Source organism: Mustela erminea, chromosome 6, assembly GCF_009829155.1.
Source record: "Mustela erminea isolate mMusErm1 chromosome 6, mMusErm1.Pri, whole genome shotgun sequence".
Classification (NCBI taxonomy): Eukaryota; Metazoa; Chordata; class Mammalia; order Carnivora; family Mustelidae; genus Mustela; species Mustela erminea.
The window spans coordinates 101584566-101604189 of record NC_045619.1 but is presented as its reverse complement, the minus strand read 5'-3'; the positions used below and the strand labels follow the sequence as shown (position 1 = coordinate 101604189).

The 19624-nt window shown below is 56.9% G+C and overlaps 2 protein-coding genes across 2 annotated transcripts; both read left to right on the top strand.

Annotated features, from left to right (window-relative positions):
* The first annotated feature begins 635 nt into the window (after positions 1 to 635).
* On the top strand, positions 636 to 11638 carry P3H3 (prolyl 3-hydroxylase 3). Its single transcript, XM_032348937.1, has 15 exons — positions 636 to 1349; positions 2251 to 2403; positions 2713 to 2914; positions 2989 to 3120; positions 3572 to 3708; positions 4156 to 4245; positions 5429 to 5481; positions 5608 to 5675; positions 5781 to 5905; positions 8939 to 9040; positions 9374 to 9524; positions 9746 to 9863; positions 9941 to 10016; positions 10815 to 10955; positions 11094 to 11638. Exons 1-15 carry the CDS (start codon positions 852 to 854, stop codon positions 11259 to 11261), a joined length of 2214 nt encoding a protein of 737 aa, XP_032204828.1. The 5' UTR covers positions 636 to 851; the 3' UTR covers positions 11262 to 11638.
* A 190-nt stretch (positions 11639 to 11828) lies between these two features.
* On the top strand, positions 11829 to 18478 carry GNB3 (G protein subunit beta 3). Its single transcript, XM_032348950.1, has 10 exons — positions 11829 to 12848; positions 13100 to 13186; positions 13464 to 13502; positions 14759 to 14865; positions 14947 to 15010; positions 15131 to 15293; positions 15383 to 15449; positions 15545 to 15746; positions 16808 to 17024; positions 17872 to 18478. The coding sequence occupies exons 2-10, from the start codon at positions 13130 to 13132 to the stop codon at positions 17976 to 17978; spliced, it is 1023 nt and encodes a 340-aa protein (XP_032204841.1). The 5' UTR covers positions 11829 to 12848; positions 13100 to 13129; the 3' UTR covers positions 17979 to 18478.
* Positions 18479 to 19624: the final 1146 nt, after the last annotated feature.

The following is a 19624-nucleotide window of genomic DNA, read 5'->3' as shown; positions in this document are numbered from 1 at the left end:
CATAGAAGACCAAATAGAGTAGGGGCAGTGACTAGAGGCACCAAAAGATGCCCGGACAAAGACAAATTCAAACATGAAGACATGCAGAGGGACAGGCTTATAAGAGCATCTTGTGCTGGGCACGGACGTGGGCATGGGGAGACACTCGAGTTTGCTGCTTTGGGGTGTGAAGGATCTCTGTCCAGATTTGTGAAGTAGCTTCAGAGTGGGATTCCAGGTGCCATGCCCCAACTCTCCTCCTTCCCCCAGATCCACCTAGGCCTCACTTTCTGGGCAGGAAAGGATTTGGCCTGAGTTGGTGTCACAGGCCTGCATCTCATGCTGCATTCTAAGGCTCTTTTTCCAAAAGTGGTTGTGGGTGGGTGTGGGGGAGGCATCCACTCTCCTTGTCCTGGACCCAAGAGTGGAGGTAGGGCAGGCACAGAGCGGAGAGGAACACAGCTGCAGGGTTACTCTGACCCCATGGGCCCAGAGGTTGGAGTCAAGGGTCCTAAGAGGCTTCCCAGGATGTTTTCCAAAGCACAAGTCCCGCTCCAGTCCCAGCCTCCAGTCCCAGCCGTTTGCCATCTGTTCTTCAGGGCCTGTTCCTCGTCCCACACTGTCCCTCCTCTTAAACACTGCTTTCTCCACTTTCTGCCAGGCTTCCCGACTTCTCTGGCTCTCACACTGGCCTCTCCCAGGGCTGAGTCTGGGCCGCATCAGCTCTCCGTGGCTCCGCTCATTCCTTCTCTCTTCCTCTCCTCCCTCCTCTCCATCTCTCCTTCCTTTCCCCTCCCTCTTCCTCCCCCCTTCCCTCTCTCCCTCTCGGCTCCCGCATTCCGCTTAGGCAGCCGGCCGGCGCCCCTGGCACCATGCTCCGGCTCCTCCGGTTGCTGCTGCTACTGCTGCTGCTGCCCCCGCCGGGCTCCCCCGAGCCCCCAGGCCTGGTCCCGCTGTCCCCGGGGGCGCCCCCCCAGGCCCCCGACTTGTTGTACGCGGACGGGCTGCGCGCCTACGCGGCCGGGGCTTGGGCGCCGGCGGTGGCGTTGCTGCGGGAGGCGCTGCGGAGCCAGGCGGCGCTGGGCCGCGCGCGGCAGGACTGCGGGGCGCGCTGTGCGGCCGAGCCGGGGGCCGCTCTCCCCGCCGTGTGGCTTGACGCCCCGGAGCCTGACTCCGGGCCCGGCTCGGCGCAGGGGGCCTGGGAGCGGCTGCTGCTCCGCGCGGCGCTCCGCCGGGCCGAGTGCCTGACCCAGTGCGGGGCGCAGAGGCTGGGCCCCGGGGGCACCGCGCGGCTCCGCGTGGGGAGCGCTCTGCGGGACGCCTTCCGCCGCCGGGAGCCCTACAACTACCTGCAGAGGGCCTACTACCAGGTGCGGGAGCCGCCTAGGCCCCTTTCGGGGGTCCTGCCCTGACCGGTGCTGCGCCGCTACTCGGAGCTTGCCGGGAGGGGGCGGAATGCCGGCGCCCGGGCCTCGGGGTGGGGCTGGGGGGTGGGGGCGGTCAGCGGGCACTCTCCTTGTGAGTCTGTCCCATCCAAACAGCGTCAAGTACCCACTGAGGTGGCCGAGGGACAGCTTAAGGGAGAGTGGGAGCAGAGTTGGAGCGGGGCTGGATGGGGTCCTGAGGGGGTGGGGACCAGATCGGAGATGGAAGGAAGGAGCCTGAAACGTTAGGTCTTCCTGAGATCTACGTGGAATGATAGCCGCCTCTTCCTAGGAGGGAAGTGGAGGGGATGGAGGAACCCCGCAGCAGCACGGGAAGCACGGGGAGGGAGGAATTGAGTGTGAGGCTTTGCGGGGCAGGGGCACGGCTCCTCCGCCCTGACGCCGGGCATGTGCGGGGCGGGCAGTGGACACTGCGCAGCTACCAGTTGGGTAGCTCTTGCCTACGTGGCTGGGGTTGGGGGGGCTGGTCACACACACCTCAGCCCAGGGTCCTAGAGACCTGCGGGTTTTGCCGGTCGCTCGGGTCTCCCCCCACTTCCTCACATCACTTTAGCCGTCACTCGCGCCTTGTCTCCCAAAGGGAGACCCTGAGTTGCCTCTGCGGTATGGCACCCACTCCAAAGTCTTCAAACCCTTCTTTCCTGAGCTTCCCCAGTGTACTGGTTTCTGGGGGCTCTGGAGGTTGGGAAGTAATCAGTTCTGACTGACAAGTCTTCCATAAGGTTCTGGGGCAGTTCCAGGTGTGGGGGGGGGGCGCGGCAGTGAGTGCGCAGAGGTCTGACACCCCTGCAGGAGGGCACTGACCCTCATCCTCCCTGCTTCTCAGCTGAAGAAGCTGGACCTGGCAGCGGCTGCAGCGCACACCTTCTTTGTAGCAAACCCAACACACTTGCAGATGCGGGAGGACATGGCTAAGTACAGACGCATGTCCCGGGTGAGGCCACAAAGCTTCCGGGACCTGGAGACACCACCACACTGGGTGAGACACCTTTGGCCAGGTAGACAGGGCTCACTGGACTGGGACCTGTGTGGCCCAGGCATCAGGAGACCTGAGTACTGTCCTTGGTAACCCTGCCTGGAGAGTCCCTCTCTAGGCCTTCCCAAGGATCCCTAAAGTCCTTTGTATGTCCATTCTGATCCTGAGGCCCTATATTCTCCAAGATAAAGTGGGACCTGGAGTCCATGCCCCAGATGTGACCAATACCCCTCCCCTTCTTTCTGCTTCCCAGTCTTGCTTGGCACCCTGCCTCCAGGAGCTCGGGTGACTGTCCACTCCCCTCCCCCACAGGCAGCCTATGACGATGGCCTGGAGCTACTGGGGCGCCAGGAGGCAGGACTGGCACTGCCCAGGCTGGAGGAGGCCCTGCAGGAGAGCCTGGCCCAGATGGAGAGCTGCCGGGCTGGCTGTGAGGGGCCCGAGGAGCAGCAGAGGGAGGAAGAAGAGGAGGAAGGAGCTGGGAGCCAGGGGGGCCTCTATGAGACCATTGCCGGTAAGGAGCTGGGGATTCACAGCCCCACGGAAAAGAGCGTTGCAAGCCAAATGGTTCACGTGTGTTGTCTGCAGGCCACTGGGTTCGGGTCCTGCAGTGCCGCCAGCGCTGTGTGGGAGACATGGCCACACGTCCTGGACGCAGCTTCCCTGTCCCTGACTTCCTTCCCAGCCAGCTGAGGCGGCTGCACGAGGCCCATGCTCAGGGTCAGTTGGGGAAGGGTGAGCCCTGGGGGTGACTGGGGTTGGAAACAGGGGAAGTAAAGGTTTGTCTCTGTCCATATCCTGAGCCTCATTCTCTCCATTCCCTCCCATCTGTCTCTCAGTCTGTAGCTGGTCAGGAGGACTCTCCCTGGCTGTCCTTTGGCACCATTATGGAAAGGCCCTTCTGCCCTTGCTGCTTCTCATCTTCTTTAATTCCCTTCTCTCTTCCTTCCCTTTGAACTCTGCCTATCCTGCCCAGGTATGTTTGAGTGAGCTTTGGAAAGAAGCGATAGCTGAGTGCGTTGGCCAGGTGGGAGGGGAGTTTTGGAGTTGTTTGGCGTCAGGAGACCACTTTTCTGGCTCTGCCTCTGTCCACCCGTTTTCCCTGCCTCTGCCCGGGGACCGCTGCCATTCTCACTCTGTGCCCCACCCCGCCCTATTGCTCTGTCTCCAGTGGGGAATCTGTCCCAGGCTGTGGAAAATGTCCTGAGTGTTCTGCTCTTCTACCCGGAGGACGAGCCTGCCAAGAAGGCTCTGAATGAGTACCAGGCCCAGCTGGGAGAGCCGAGACCTGGCCTCGGTCCACGAGAGGTAACCCTCTGCCCCATGCTCACCCTATGAGGTAACCCTAAATCAAATAGAACTGAGAAGTAGCCTTGACTCTGTCCCCACAGCTAGGCACCACAGGCAACCCCAAGCCCAGCATCTGTCTTGTCTCCCCTCCCTGCTCCCCATTGCAGACTTGACTTTCTGAGTCCAAGTGCCAGCCCTTCCCCTCTTGCCCTCACCTCACCCCTACTTGCCCTCCCTCATGTGCCTTCCTGTGCCACAGGCACTCCCTCCCCCAACCACCCCCCCCCACACACATTGAGCACAGATGCCCTGAAACTGTTGAACAGGAAGGCACAGGGAAGGGTTTAGGAGCGTGCAGGCTGACCCCTAGAACCTGGGCCTGCCATGCCTTAACTTCTCTGCCCCACTCGACTTCTCCTCACTCCTCACCTCACCCCTTTCCCCCTGATGCCCACCCCACCTCAGGACATCCAGCGCTTCATCCTACGATCCCTGGGGGAGAAGAGACAGCTGTACTATGCCATGGAGCACCTGGGGGCCAGCTTCCAGGATCCTGTGAGTATCTTCCCTTGTCCCCATCCTGCCACTTGGTGCTCCCCCAGGAGGAAGGGAACAGTGATGCCCTACATTTGTGTCACTGCGGTTTGCAACAAGGCTTCCCAGTCCCCACACCCCTGGGACACTTGGAGAGGAGTCTGCAGTGTTTCAGGGACAGAGGCGGGTGCCCGCAGTAGAGGGTGGCTTTGGGGTCATGCAGGCCTAAGTGTTGGTCTCTTTTCTGCCATAAATAAGCTCTGGACCTTCACTTGCCTCCGCCTCAATTTCCTTGCCTGTAAAATGGGCTCATCAGACCTTTCTCATAGAACTATTGAAGCCATATCATTTGCTACATAGTAGGGAAGGCTCTGTTCCTGCTGCTTTGTTTACTGTTGTTGTTGTTATGAGGAAACTGAAGGGCAGAGGGTTTGTTCTCTGCTAGGACAATAACATAAAGCATTTTCCCCACCTTCTTGGCACCATTGACATTTTGACCTGATCATTCTTTGTAGGGGATCATTCTTTGCCTGGGGTTTGTGGGACGTTCAGCAGCTTCCCTGGCCTCTGCCCGGTAGATATCAATAGTAATCTCTGAGTCGTGGCAATCAAAAATGTTTCCAGACATTGCCTAACCCTGTGGGACAAATTCTCCCTGGTTGAGAACCGCTGGCTCCAAGTGTGGACTCTAAAGCTAGTTTAGTATGTATCTATGTGTGTATGTTAGGTAGGTTCCACACCCAACATGGGGCTGGAACCCAGGACCCCAGGATCAAGAGTCACATGCTTTACCAACTGAGACCCCGGTACCCCTCGAAAGCTAGTCTGAATCCCAGTTTTGTCACTTGCTAGCTGTGTGTTCTTGGGCGTGTTACTTTACCTCTCTGTGTCTTTGAGTCTCTTCCACTGCAAAATGGGCACATTAATACGTAAGACTGTTGTGAACCTTACATGAAAAATCTCCACGCATTCTGCTTCCATGGAAGAAGCTGTTAGAAAACCACCTGATCAGTAGTGCCACACGAGCAGATGTTGGTGGAATTTGGCCCAGCTCCCGGGGCTCTGGACAATGAGGCCAGAACTTTTCCCGCCTCTGCCTTCCTCCTGGAAGCTGGAGGACCTCAGTGTGGTAGTTTGGAGTCGAATAATGTCAGGAATTTGGGCTGGACTTGGTGGGTGATGACACTTTTCCTGGCTCTCCCAGGATCCCTGGACTCCAGCAGCTGTCATCCCCGAGGCACTTAGAGAAAAGCTCAGGTAGGAGATGCCCTATGGTAGGAGGGGACTGGCCTGAGCTGAAGGCGAGGGAGGGGTCCTGGGAGGTCTGGGGAAGATGGGTCTGCAAGGCCGGCGCATGCACTGAGCACATCTCTCACCCCTGAGAGAGGATCAAGAGAAGAGGCCTTGGGACCATGAGCCGCCACAGCCGAAGCCCTTGACTCACTGGAAGGGTAGGTCCCTGGGAGAGCAGGAAGCAGGAGCCTCAAGGGTCTGGCCCGATGGGTCTGCCCTCAGGGGGCGCTCAACCCCCCTCTGCCCTGTCCCTTCTCCTGCAGATGTGCTCCTCCTGGAGGGAGTCACCCTGACCCAGGATGCAAGACAGCTGAATGGGTCAGAGCGGGTGGTGTTGGACGGGCTGCTCACTCCGGCCGAGTGCGGGGTGTTGCTGCAGCTGGCCAAGGTAAGAAGACCTGTGAGTAGGTGGCGCCCTCGGCTGTTTAGGGACCTCTGGCACAGCATCCCCCTCCTGCCCTCTCTGGTTCTCCAGCAGCCATGGCGCTTGCCCGCCCCCACCACCACCACGGTGGACACGTTCTTTTCCTTTCAACTTAGCTGGTATAGGGTGGATGGACACTCTTTACAAAAGGATCTTGCGAGAAATTCTTAGAAAGTACAAAACAAAACAAAACATAAGGGCATAAAATAGAGTGAGTGTGCAGGTGAGGATTCCTTGGTTAGTTGGCCAAGAGTTTAATTAAGGCTTGGCCAGCGGCTGAGGGGGCATACGGGTTACTCTCCCCACCCGTTGAATCCCCTGCGAGTTTGGGTGGAATGATCCATATCGACCAGGCTGAGTCCACCATTTCAGGAAGCTTCCATCTTCATTCTAGGTTAGCCTGCCTTCTACACACACTTACTGAGTATCTGCTGTGTACTCAGAACTGCTGGGTTCCGGGGGGGAGGTAGGTAAGCTCAGACATGCGTTCAGGAGCTCCCTGGATAGAGGAGGCATCAGACAGTGAGACATATTGGTAGACGGGGGTGCGGGGGTGGGGAGGGTGGCTACAAGAAGCATGTACCTTTGGGGCGCCTGGGTGGCTCAGTGAGTTAAGCCTCTGCCTTTGGCTGAGGTCATGATCTCAAGAGTCCTGGGATCTAGCCCTGTGTTGGGCTCTCTGCTCGGCAGGGAGCCTGCTCTGCCCCCCCCCCCCCCAACCTGCCTCACTTCCTACTTGTGATCTCTATCTCTGTCAAATAAAATCTTTAAAAAAAAAAAAAAAAAGCAGTATGTACCCAGCCAAATATAAGTGCTGAAATGCCGAGTCACAGAAGGCTTACTTGGGGGCGGGGGGGCATTTGAGGGGCGCATTCAAACTGTCTTTTTTTTAAAAAAGATTTTATGTATTTGTTTGCAAGAGAAGGGGTGTACACTCATGCACATGAGTGCACACGTGCACGCATGCAGGTGGGGGAGGGGCAGAGGAGGAAGCAGACTCCTGGTTTAGTGGGGACCTGGCCACCAGGGAGCTAGCCACAGGACTTGATCCCAGGACTTGATTCCGGCGACTCCAGGATCATGACCTGAGCTGAAGGCAGATGCTTTACTGCCTGAGTCTCCTAGGTGCCCCTTGAGCTCAGGTTTAAGGATGAGTTAACAAGGCAGGGAAGGGGAGGAGAGCCAGGCCCTAAGAAAGAAGATGGAGGGGCCTCTGACCACTGAGGAAAACTCCAGGAGTAAAGAACGTGTGTCAGCCCCAGCAGTGATTGGCTGGGTGACCTCGTGCAACGTATTTTAATGTCTCTGAGCCTCGTTCCTTCATCTGTAAAATGGGGCTAACTACAGTGGGTTCTTTTAGGGTTTTTATTACCCAGGTAGTCCTGGGTAACACTTTTGGAGAATATAAAAAGTGCTCAGGGGCAGTGGCTCAGTGGGTTGAGCCTCTGCCTTGGCTCCGGTCATGATCCCAGGGTCCTGGGATTGAGCCCCACATCGAGCTCTCTGCTCAGCAGGGAGCCTGCTTCCCCCTCTCTCTCTGCCTGCCTCTCTGTCTACTTGTGATCTCTGTCTGTCAAATAAATAAATAAAATCTTAAAAAAAAAAAAAAAAAAGTGCTCAGGACTAGCGCTTGCTGTGTCCTCAGGCTATATGCTATCCAGAGAAAGTATAGGGGAGAGAAGCCAGAGGTGGAGGCACAGGCGCAGTGACGAAGGGCCTTCTGTCCCCTGCCAAGGAGTTGGTCCGCGGTGGACAGCTCATAGGAGAATTTAAGGAGGGGTTAGGTTTTCCACACGCGTTCATTAGATAGAGTAGGGGCTGGGGTCACCATCCTGAGGAAGCCGTGAGATCCCTCTAGTGGCACTGTGGAGAATGCACGGGGAAAAAAAGGAGGAGAGGCTTCTGGGTGATGCTGGAGTGCCATGGCTTTAGGTTAGGTCCTCATTTCAAGGGAGTGAAGAGAGGTGGACAGATGAGAAATATTTAGAAAGTCAAATATAGAGAAGTTCAGGGCTAAATCTAGGTGGAAGATAACGGAAGATTGGAGTCAGGAATAACTCCAAGGATCGGCCCTCCTTTCTGTTCATCACACTAAATTCATTCTGGCCTCAGGACCTTTGCACTTGTGGTTTCTGAAGCCCGGAACACTTTTTTCTCTCACGTATTCAAGTGGCTCCTTAAATCTGGTTTGTTTGTTTGTTTACTCAGAATATAAACTGCGTGAGAGTGTGTTCACGGTTGTGTCCTCAGTGCCTAGAACAGTGCCTGGCATATAGGAAGTGCTCAGTACAAATCTATTGAATGAATAAATACAAGAATGGAAGGTTAGATGGCTTGGGTGAGTAGGTGGTCTCTCAGAGACGGGGTTTATATACAGGGTAATTGGGTAGTGGTTACAAAAAGCAGCCAAAAGAATAGGTGTCAGGAAAGGGACATTCAAATACCAGGAGACACCCATGTGATGGGATTCATGTAGGTGGTAGTTGGGGCTGAGCATCAAGGGTTCTCACATCCTCCAAGAGTATGTCAAGGGTGTCAGAGAGAGGCACCTCGGCCGATGGGGAGCCACCTTGAGCCAGCCAGAACCTGGCCTGTCAAACTTCCTGCTGGGGCCCTGTTTCTGGAAAGACTCCTCTAACCTTGGGTCATCGGGAATGAATGATCAAGCCCTTCCTGCCCCCTTTCCCCAACAGGCCTTACCCTCTCAAAGGCCCCTTCTCTGCTGTAGGAAGCTCTCCAGAGTTCTGGGCACAGCCCCGTAGGCCAGTGGAATTCCAGATCTTTACCAGAGAGTGACAATATAGGCCTGAAAATAGTTGCTCTGTGGAAAGGGGCAGCAGCTCAGGGAAGAGAGCCAGCAGAGAACCCTGGGGGCCTCTAGCCCCTTCCGGGGAGTGGGAGGATTGGAGGAAGGTCTTGCAGCCCTGTGGACAGTGAGGTGGGGATGGCCTAGGACCCAGAGAGTGAGACTCCCCAGCCACCTCTCTTCCTCCACAGGACGCTGCTGAGGCTGGAGCCAGGTCTGGCTATCGTGGCCGCCGCTCCCCTCACACCCCCCATGAGCGCTTCGAAGGGCTCACAGTGCTCAAGGCTGCACAGGTGAGAGGAGACCCCTGTTCCCTGGGCTGATGCCCAGAACCGGAGAAGAGGGTAGGCAGGGGGCTGGGCTCCCAGACCTGGGCATCTCCTGTGGACTGAGAGTGCCTGAGTCCCCTGCCTAGAGTCGAGGGCGGTGGGAGGGGAGGTATTCTGAGACCTAGGGACCTGGGTGATGGTCGCAGAGCCAATGGAAGGAGCAGTTTGGGGTGATGGACAGAGCTGGCCGCTGAGGCCAAACCCGTGGGTGGAGAGCATGGAAGTAGGGCAGGGGCTGGGGCAGGCCTGCCCTTCCCTGGCCCCCTCCTTTCCTGCCCTTCCTTTCCTGGCTTGCAGCTGGCCCAGGCTGGGGCCGTGGGCAGTCAGGGGGCTAAGCTCCTTCTGGAGGTGAGCGAGCGTGTGAGGACCTTGACACAGGCCTACTTCTCCCCAGAGAAGCCCCTGCATCTTTCCTTCACCCACCTGGTGTGCCGGAGCGCCATAGAAGGTAACTACCAGGGAGCCTAGCCGCTCCTCCCCAGCCCCAGCCCCGGCCCCGGGTTGGGCCCTGCACCCCCTCTGCGTCCACCCCTGGTGGGCTCTCTGACTCCCTCGCCCGGGTGAGGGCCAGCGATTGACCCGGCCAGCTGTGGTCCCGGCAGGTGCAGGGTGAGTGTGGGCGGCAGTGGATGGGCACTGGGGCACTCACCAGGCCCCTCTGCTTCCCAGGCGAGCAAGACCAGCGCATGGACCTCAGTCACCCGGTCCATGCAGACAATTGCGTTCTGGACCCTGACACTGGGGAGTGCTGGCGGGAGCCCCCAGCCTACACCTATCGAGACTACAGGTGGGCAGACCCCCAGGCGGTCAGGCAGGTGGACCCAATTTGGGGTCTCACTGTCTGCCACCCTTCTTCCTCTGCAGTGGGCTCCTCTACCTCAATGATGACTTCCATGGTGGGGACCTGTTCTTCACACAGCCCAATGCCCTCACGGTCACAGTAAGCTGGGTGGGGGGCGTGGGGGTGTGGTGGAGAGCCCAGCTGTGGGCTCTGAATTCAAAACAGAAGCTTCCCAGAGGCAAATGCAGGGAAATGGCTGGGTGCCCCTTAATCTTTTCCTTTCCTGGCCTCCCCGGCCCTCTCCACCACTTGTCTGGGTTTGGGGGTTCTGGTGGAAGTGGATTACAGCTCTCCGGGAGATGTCAGTGGCCCCTCCAAACCCTGCCTTCAGTGTTTGCCTCACTCCCTCAAGGAGGGTGGGTAAAGCGCACATGTCCCCAAGGTCCTAGTCCAGGTAGAAACCAGGGGCTGGAATTGGACAGAAGGAGTAGGACAGTGATTGTCCGTCATCTACTGCTCTGTCTTACCCAGCCACCTCCTTCTCTGCTAACCGCCACCAGCTACCGATGACCCCTGGTCTCCCCGAGGTGGAAGAATGTCCCCAAGATCCTTATCCTCAATCCCCAGAGCCTGATACCGCGTTCATGCCCTCAGATTGCGTCACACCTGGGGTTCAAAGCTTGGGCAGGAAAAGTCAAGGCCTGGGCAGGGGGTGGGGAGGCCCTCTGTGAAGGCCCCTTTCCTTTGGCTCCGACTCCTCAGTCTGGTGTTTGTGCTCCCCAAGTGGAGGCCAACTTCCCATTTCCCCCCCAGGAGCGTCCCTGAATTAAGGAGTGGGAAGTGACGGGCAGGAGAGCTGAACTCTTGCGCCCTGGCCCGCCTCCTGGCGTTAGGGAGTCAAGGCCAAGTTCTCTGAGAGCCCCCCTCTGTGGCACTGAACCTGCTCTTACCCCTTAGGCTCAGGTTCGTCCTCGCTGTGGACGCCTCGTGGCCTTTAGCTCCGGTGGAGAGAATCCCCACGGTGTGTGGGCTGTGACTCGGGGACGGCGCTGCGCCCTGGCCCTGTGGCACACGTGGGCACCTGAGCACAGGGAGCAGGTGAGGAGGAACGGGAGCAGGAAGTTCTCTCCCTCCTGGTGTGTGAAGGATGAGGGGCGGGGCCAGGACATCCCACTGAGGGTCCTGGGGGCAAGGTGACGCAGGGGATTGGGCCACGCTCTCCTTCCAACCGCTCAGGAGTGGACAGAAGCCAAAGAGCTGCTGAAGGAGCCAGAGGAGGAGGAAGAGGAGGAGGAAGAGGAAGAAATGCCCAGCAGAGACCCTTCTCCAGAACCCCCCAGCCGCAGGCTTCCGCAGGTCCAGGACAAGGCTGGGAAACCGCCTCGGGTCCGAGAGGAACTGTGAAGGACTGAGCCAGCTCCTCGGGGATGTGGCCACTTGACGGGTGAAGGACCATCTTGATGCCAGGACCCACGAGAAGCCCCCATGTGACGGGAGCAGAACAGTGAGCTCTCTGTCCCTGCGCCCCTCCTACCTTGGGGATCACAAGGGCTGTCCAGCCCTGGACGCAGAGGACACTGCACTGACTAGCCTAAAGCACACCAGGCCTGGTTGATGGACCTCCAGTCTGAGGAAAGACCTAGGACAGACTGAGGACACAATCCCTTCCTAGAAAGAAATGGCAGGGGAGAGGGCCTGACTGTTTCACATGTGGAGGATGAGAGGGAGGCTAAACCCAGGGCCCTGTCCCAGCATGTAATAAAGAACTGAAGATCCCTCAATCAAGGGCCAGTCAAGGGTATCATGGTTTCTGTGGTGTCTGCATCAGGGGAGCGGCTGTGGCTGGCCTGGGAGGAGACAGGTGTCTCTGGGCCTCCCAGAGGCGGGGCCTCTCAAAGCCTGTGATTTGTCAGGGAAATCTCGGCCACCTGCTCCCCACATGCAAATGGACCCAATCTCCTGACAGCTGCTCCTTGGGCCTCTGACTCTAAGCCTTGTCTTCCCTCTCTGAGCTCAGCCAAGACGTAGGGCAGCCTGATCCTCTGATTCCAGCCTCACAACCCTGGCAGGACTCCGTGAGTCATGGGGGCAAGGAGTGGGCCAAACCGAGATGGAAGCCGGGTTGGGGTTGCGCTCCACTTCCCACCCTTGGTCCACTCAAAGCAGGGCCAACCCTGTGTAGTCTTTCTCTCTGAATCCCCTGTACCTTTCCCCATCCCCCCAGCCCCCCAGGATCAGACCCAGAGGCAGCTGGTTAGGGTTTGTTGAGAAGAAGGATTATCCAGATCAGTCCCATCTAATCTCAGCTCCTGCACCCTCCCCGTATTCACCTGAACCCCCTTCCCCACAACCCTGAATTTAGAGACAAAATCTTGGATGTCGATAGGGGGCCACCTCTCACCCTCATATTCGGGCTCCTGGACTGGTTGCTAGGCAGGACCTGACTGCCACAATCATCAGCATTGGTGGGGGCTGGGGCTGGGGGGGGTGCTGGAGCTGTGGTTGCTTCTACTCCTCTGTACCCCTCCCAGACCCCAACCTTTAATCCTCACAGCTTTGCTCTAATCCCATGGGGCCTGATGCTCTTATCTCTGCCAACGAGGAGACTGGCCAGAGAAGCACCCCTTCAACCCTTCCTCCCCCCAGGGCTGGTGAGGGGCTGCTCCTCTTTATAGCCCCCCACTCTTGCTCACACTTACCCCACCCCAGGCTGGGCCCAAGTCTCTCTAGAAGCCACACACCTCCCTTCCCGCCCTCTCCCCCCGCCCCCCCGCCGTTGCCAGCTGATTTCATTTGCCTGACGTTGTTGTCATCGTTGTCGTCGGCCCTACCTTCTCTGTCAGTGCTCCCCCCAACCCCCCCCACCCAGAGCTGGGGCCAGGCCAGGCCAGCTCTTCTGGCAGCAGAGCTGGGGCAGGTGACGGGTTGGCATCGCTGCTGAGGGAGTGAAGAGGCGCCTGGAAACCCGGGAGAGGTCCAGTCAGAGTCCAAGTAAGGGGGAGCTGGCGTGGCTCTGGGGCCGGGGCTGGGGGCTGCAGGCTGCAGGGAGGGCTCAGGCAGGGCCAGGCTTGGCTGTACGGGACTCCAGACATGGAGGGGCTCGTGGGGAGCTGGTGCGGCCTGCCCCCCAGGCATCTCTCTGCTTCTTGTAGTGGACTCCAGGCCTTGAGTCTGGAGTGGGCGCAAGGGGCAGGAACATGGCTGGGTGGGGACCACCTACTCCTATCCTATGTTCCTGACAGGAGCCGGAGCTACCCCTCAACCAGTCAGCCATGGGGGAGATGGAGCAACTACGGCAGGAAGCGGAGCAGCTCAAGAAGCAGATTGCTGTAACCCCAGAACTCTCCCGTCAGGGGACCCTAGAAAACATGGAACCCAGGACACGAGGGAGTGTGGACTTGGGGGTGGGGGAAAGAGGGTGGATTAGCTCTTGAGCAACACCGTAGAGACCCCTGACCTGGAAGTGACCAGAGACTTTCTGAACTTGGGTCTCATATTTGAGATGCCCCCCAAACCCTTAGGCCCAAGCCCATCCGCCTCAGAGGCCCATGCACCCACTACCCCCACCTTGCCTGTATGCTCGCCTGATGGCTGCTTTCCCCCCAGGATGCCCGGAAAGCCTGCGCTGACATTACTCTGGCAGAGGTGAGACCTCCCTGTCCCCCTGAAGCAGGGCCAGGGGAGGGGAGGGGAGGGGAGGGGAAGGGAGGGGAGGGGAAAGGAGGGGAGTTCCCTGACCAGCAACAGCCTGGTGCCCGAGCTTTAGTACAGCGTGTCCTTGGAATGAGGAACGGCATTAATTAATTCATTCAACAAACATTTAGTGAGATCTGCTCTGGGCCAGGCCCCTTATTGGAAGCTAAGGTTGCAGATGCTGTCTCTGTCCTCAAACAGAAGGCGAGGATGGTTATACCCCCTCGCAGGGTGGCGAGGAGGAAGCGAGGGATGGACTTATGAGCGATTTCTAGTCTCCTAATAGTGTACTGCATCAATTCTAAGTCACGTATTTTCACATTTTGACATCTCTGAGATTGAGATGCAGCCCAAAATAGGCAATGCCTTACAATTAGAATTGGCAGCATTTTTTCCCTTTCTCAGTGATACCTAAAAGCATGGTGCTTCGTAGAGTTGGCAGCATCTCATGTCGGATTAAATACATTAATATTGAGAGTGAACATCGAACCCTTGCCGTGAGCCCCACACTGGGCTAAGTTGCTTCAATAGATAATTTCATTTAATTTCTATGACAACCCCATAAGTTGATGCTATAAACCTCATTCTACAGACGAGGAAACAAGCTCAGAGAGGGTAAGCAACTTGCCCAGGACAACAAAGCAAGTAAATGACAAGTCAAGGCCATGGACTTGAGCCCCAGCCTAAATTGAGAGACTGGGTGGAGTGTAAGGGCCATAGGACCACAAATTTCAGGAGGTGCTGTTCAGGGTTGCCCTGGCTGCCCCAGGGAAGCCAGTGGAAGAGACAGCCAGGCCAGACTATCTTGTGGGACAGGCCACAGTGTTGTGTGGGACCAGGCCTCCTAGGGGCTCGGGGCAGTGGATGTGTGCCTCTCTTCCCAAGTCCGTGTTCAGTGACTTCAGGCTGGCAGCTTGAAGTTGGTAAAGGTGGGAGTATGTCCATGATGGACAGCTCTCTCCCGCCCCCATCTCCTCCAGCAGCCCACACTGGAGAGATGCTTCTTAAACACTTGGCAATGTGCCACTGGCCATGTCTGGTCTCTCCCACTCAGTTGAAGCCGCCCCAGGGCAGGGACATATTTCTCCAAGGCTGGGGGCCTGACCCCAGAGCCTGAACAGAACTTGGTCCAGATTTCGGTGGCCATGACACTGATATCCAGGCATGTGCCCTACTCACCCTGATTTCTAGTGTCTCCTTTTTTGCAGCTGGTGTCGGGCCTAGAGGTCGTGGGAAGAGTCCAGATGCGGACACGGCGGACGTTAAGGGGACACCTGGCCAAGATCTATGCTATGCACTGGGCCACCGATTCCAAGTGAGGCTTGAGGGCCACCCAGGGGTGGGGATGGGAGGCAGAAAGGAGAGGCTTGGGTGACGTGGGCTGCCTTGTCCCCAGGCTGCTGGTAAGTGCCTCGCAAGATGGGAAGCTGATCGTGTGGGACACCTACACCACCAATAAGGTACTGGCCTCACCAGCCCCCCATTGCCATCCGTTTCCTGGGGGACATTGTGCCTCCTCGCCTCCATCCTCCCCACCCGGGAGCTCAGCTCAGCTCCTGCCTCTGCCCACCCTTCTGCAGGTGCATGCCATCCCGCTGCGCTCCTCCTGGGTCATGACCTGTGCCTACGCCCCATCAGGGAACTTCGTGGCCTGTGGGGGGCTGGACAACATGTGCTCCATCTACAGCCTCAAGTCCCGTGAGGGCAATGTCAAGGTCAGCCGGGAGCTCTCTGCTCACACAGGTGAGTGAGTGACCCTCTCTTCCCATCCCTCTTGGGAGAGGCCCAGGGACTCCGCTCTGCAGCCAGGGCGCTGTCCTCACCACCCCCAGGTTATCTCTCCTGCTGCCGCTTCCTGGATGACAACAACATCGTGACTAGCTCCGGGGACACCACTTGGTGAGGACTGAACGCTGTGGATGCTGGGCCTTGGGGTGCGGCTCTGTCCTGGCCTTTCTGTGACAGGGTGACAGCGTCCTCCCTCCTCCCGCCAGTGCTCTGTGGGATATCGAGACCGGGCAGCAGAAGACAGTGTTTGTGGGGCACACAGGGGACTGCATGAGTCTGGCTGTCTCTCCTGACTTCAAGCTCTTCATTTCGGGAGCCTGTGACGCCAGCGCCAAGCTCTGGGATGTGCGGGAGGGAACCTGTCGGCAGACTTTCACTGGCCATGAGTCGGACATCAACGCTATCTGCGTGAGCACCCCTCTGCGCCCCAGCTCCCGAGACATCCTCACAGGGCACCCTCACACATCCTGCACTCCTTTCCTAGTTCCCTCCCCCTCTCCTTTTAATTTCCCTGGTGGGAATAATTTTACCTTACAGAAAGGCTATGAGTCACGCAAACAGCCCTCATCTACCCTTCACCCATATTCACTCTTGACATTTGACCATGTTTGCCTTATTGTTCTCCGTAGATGGAGGGAGGGATGGATGGAGAGACAGACACAGACACCTAGATATATTTTATTATCTTTTTTTTTTCCTCTTTGGAGACCAAGTTACAGATACCATGCCTCTGTATCCCTTAAATACTTCAGTACGTGTTTCTTAAAAACAAGGCCACTCTCTAACACGGTGGCAGTATAATTCTTAAAATCAGATTGAATAATGACACAGTAGAGTCCACAGCCTATATCCATTCTTGTTTCACCAGTTATCTCAAGAATATCCTTAAAAGCCATGTTTTTTTCTGACTAGGAACATGCATTGCATTCCCTTGTTATATCTTTTCACTTTCTTTTAAACCCGAAAAACTTTTTTCTACCTTTTTTTGTCTTTCGGGCCATTGACCTCTTTAAAGAGTGCCACCCCATTTTCTTGAAGCTTTGTGTCCCTTTGAGTTTATCTGACATTTCCGCGTGATGAGATTCAGGTCATGCCTTTGCCCTTGGCCCTATGTGTCCACACCCTGATCCAGCCAGGAGCCCAGAGTCGGAGTCGGAGTTGGGGACAGCCTCCGCCCTTCTAGCCATGTGACCCTGGGCAAGCCGCCCGCCCTCCTTCAGCCTCGTGCTCCTGCCGGCAACAGGGAAATAATGCCTGCCTGCGGCTCAGCTCTGCAGTGAGGGGCAAGTGGAGGGTGTAGGGCAGCCACTGGCATGCAGCTGGTGTGGGACAAATGTCATTGGCGAAGAGTGCCGGGGACAGGATAGGCAGAGGCTGCGGGAAAGCGCTTGCCCTGGAGCCCTCAGGATGGGAGAGGTCTCGGGCCACCCAGGTCTGAGTCCTGACCCCCTTGCTGCCTGTACCCTCAGTTCTTCCCCAATGGAGAGGCCATCTGCACAGGCTCGGATGATGCCTCCTGCCGCCTGTTTGACCTGCGAGCAGACCAGGAGCTGACAACCTACTCCCACGAGAGCATCGTCTGTGGTATCACATCTGTGGCCTTCTCCCTCAGCGGCCGCCTGCTCTTTGCAGGCTACGACGACTTCAACTGCAACGTCTGGGACTCCATGAAGTGTGAGCGTGTGGGTAAGGGCCAGCCCCGCCCCCCTACTGCCACCTCAGCGGGAAGGACCTTCCTACTAGCTCTCTTTTCTGGGACCCTTTCCCCTGTGCCCTAATTACTGAATGACACTGAGCTCTACCCTTGGAATCCAGTCCCCCTTGGTTTCCCAACCTAGGACCCTCATCTCTAAAGGCCTGCCTCCACCACCCACTGCTCTGGCTGCTTTCTGCCAAAGGAGCCTCTGTGTCACCTGAGACCCGTGGACCTTGAATGTCCAGTCACTTCTGGATTTCCAGGGCCCTATTAAGTGTCAGGGCCATCCACTGGAGCAAGGGGCAATCTCGGGGAACTGTAATAAGCAGAATCAAGGCCACCCCAACCTAGGGGCTTAACGAGGACCACCCTGATCTGAAGCTGAATCAGATCGTGTGGCTTCTCTTGGGAGAGGCCAGGTGCTGAATGAAAATACCTCTGGCCAGAGAGTCAGGATCCAAATCTGAATTCTGTTGCTTAGGGTCCGAAGGCCTGAGGACAAGTCACTTCTCTCTGGGCCTCAGTCTCTTCCTCTGGAAACTCAGGAATGAGACAAAAGAGCTACCTCTCCCTTTTCTAGGGTCCATCAAGGTGCTCCTTGCTTTTTTCATAGCACACTGGTGTGGCCGACCTCTCCTGTCCCTCTCGGCACCCCCATCCCACCCTCCACAGAGATTGGCCTCAAGAGAAACCCTGCCCCTTAGGGTAATCCTCTTTGAGTCCCCGCCAAAGGCTGAGAGTCCATGGCCAATGTAACCTAGGATTCCTGCAGACGCACATGTGCTCTTTGCCAAAGCAGCATGGGCTAACAGGCTGACTTGTCTCCCTCTTCCTCAGGCATGCTCTCTGGCCATGACAACAGGGTCAGCTGCCTGGGGGTCACAGCTGATGGGATGGCTGTGGCCACTGGCTCCTGGGACAGCTTCCTCAAAGTCTGGAACTAAGGAGGCTGGAGGAGAGGAGGTAAAAGGCCATGAAGACAATCAGCGGCCCCCTCCCTTGCCCCATTTTCTTTTAAGGTTTTTTTCTTCTATGCCCCAGCTGCCACCCCCCACCCAGCTTTATCCTTTGAGGGCAGTGGGGAAAATGGGGAATAAGCCTTTGGGAGGCAGCATCAGGGACACAGGGGCAAAGAACTGCCCCATCTCCTCCCATGGCCTCCCCTCTCCATGGTCCTGCAGCTTCTCCTGTCCTGAGCAAGGATAACTGGCCCCTCACCAGCACCGGGTGGGCCTGGCAGGCTTCTGGTCTGAGGCCCCGGGCCCTGGAATTCCGCCCCCCCAGAGCCACTACCTTTGTCCAGACCTGGGTGGCAGAGGGTGCTCAGTCCTGTGACTATGGCTCTGGCACACATTAGGATCCTGGCCCCCTTCTTCAGGTTTTCTCCACTTTCTACCTTCTTTATTTCCGTCCTAAAGGACCTGCAATAAACCGTAGTGCCCGGTGTATGTCTGTGATGTTTGGCTTCTGCCCCACTTCTGTTGCAAAAAGACACAGGCCCAACTTAAGTAATGAGTTATTACAGGTGCAGTGATAAAGGCTGGGTACCAAACAGCTTGGGGGCAGAAAGTACGGGGGAGGTGGAAGCCCAAGCCTCATGGAGAAGGCATGAGACAGATCAGGAGAAGGTATTCACTAGGTGGCCAGCGTAGCATCTGTCCAGTGATTCACTACCACTGGCCCACCTGCGTGTGTATAGGAAGGTTATGCTGAGAAGGAATCCGATTATAGCAGACCTTGAATACCAGCGGAGACTTTCTCCTAAGGGCAATGGGGAGCCATTGAAGAGTTCTGAGCAGAGGAGTCACACGGTCAGTTGTGTTTCTCCAAAAGGTCACCCTGGCGGCAGTGTAGGTTGATGAAATGTTGGGAGGGGAGACTGGAGGAAAACGAGGCAGGAGGGAGATGGCAAGAAATCTAGAGCAGGAGGGACCCCTGGGGGCTCAGTCGGTTAAGCTGCTGGCTGCCTTTGGCTAAGGTCACGATCCCAGAATCCTGGGATCGAGTCCAGCATCAGGCTCCTTGTTCAGCAGGGAGCCTGCTTCTCCCTCTGCCTGCTGCTTCCCCTGCCTGGGCGCTCACTCGCTCGCTCTCTCTCTGACAAATAAATAAATAAAATCTTTAAAAAAAAAATAAAATAAGAGCGTTAGGACAGGGGGGCAAGGAAAGGGATGGGGAATAGATAAAAGATAACAGAATCACCAGGATTTAGTGCTTGGGTATGGGATATTAAGAGGGAGCCATTCAAGATAATGGCCAAGGTCCAGGTTTGGGCAACAGGGGGGATAATGCTGTTATTCCTCGGGATAGAGAATAGGGTATGAGGAAGAGTTTTGGAGGAAAGAGCACAAATTCAACTTCAGACAAACTGACTCTGTAGTTCCTACAGAGCAGTTGGATAGAGGTCAGGGCTAGTTGGAGGGACCTGAAATTACCAGAATATAAGTAAATGATAGTTAAAGCTCTGGAGGGGCACACCTAGGGAGCACAAGAGGAAAAGGCCAAGGACGGAGCTCTGGGGAACACCAGGACTTATGGGAAGCGTGTGAAAGTGGCTTGGAAGACAGGGAACCCAAGTTACCCAGGCTGC

Excerpts from the sequence above, each read along its gene's own strand:
- P3H3 (XM_032348937.1), top strand. The coding sequence starts at position 852 with ATGCTCCGGCTCCTCCGGTTGCTGCTGCTACTGCTGCTGCTGCCCCCG. Across the intron at positions 2,915-2,988 it reads CCTCTATGAGACCATTGCCG|GCCACTGGGTTCGGGTCCTG; the intron begins GTAAGGAGCTGG and ends TGTTGTCTGCAG. Across the intron at positions 10,956-11,093 it reads CACCTGAGCACAGGGAGCAG|GAGTGGACAGAAGCCAAAGA; the intron begins GTGAGGAGGAAC and ends CCAACCGCTCAG.
- GNB3 (XM_032348950.1), top strand. The coding sequence starts at position 13,130 with ATGGGGGAGATGGAGCAACTACGGCAGGAAGCGGAGCAGCTCAAGAAG. Across the intron at positions 13,503-14,758 it reads CTGACATTACTCTGGCAGAG|CTGGTGTCGGGCCTAGAGGT; the intron begins GTGAGACCTCCC and ends CCTTTTTTGCAG. Across the intron at positions 17,025-17,871 it reads CATGAAGTGTGAGCGTGTGG|GCATGCTCTCTGGCCATGAC; the intron begins GTAAGGGCCAGC and ends CCTCTTCCTCAG.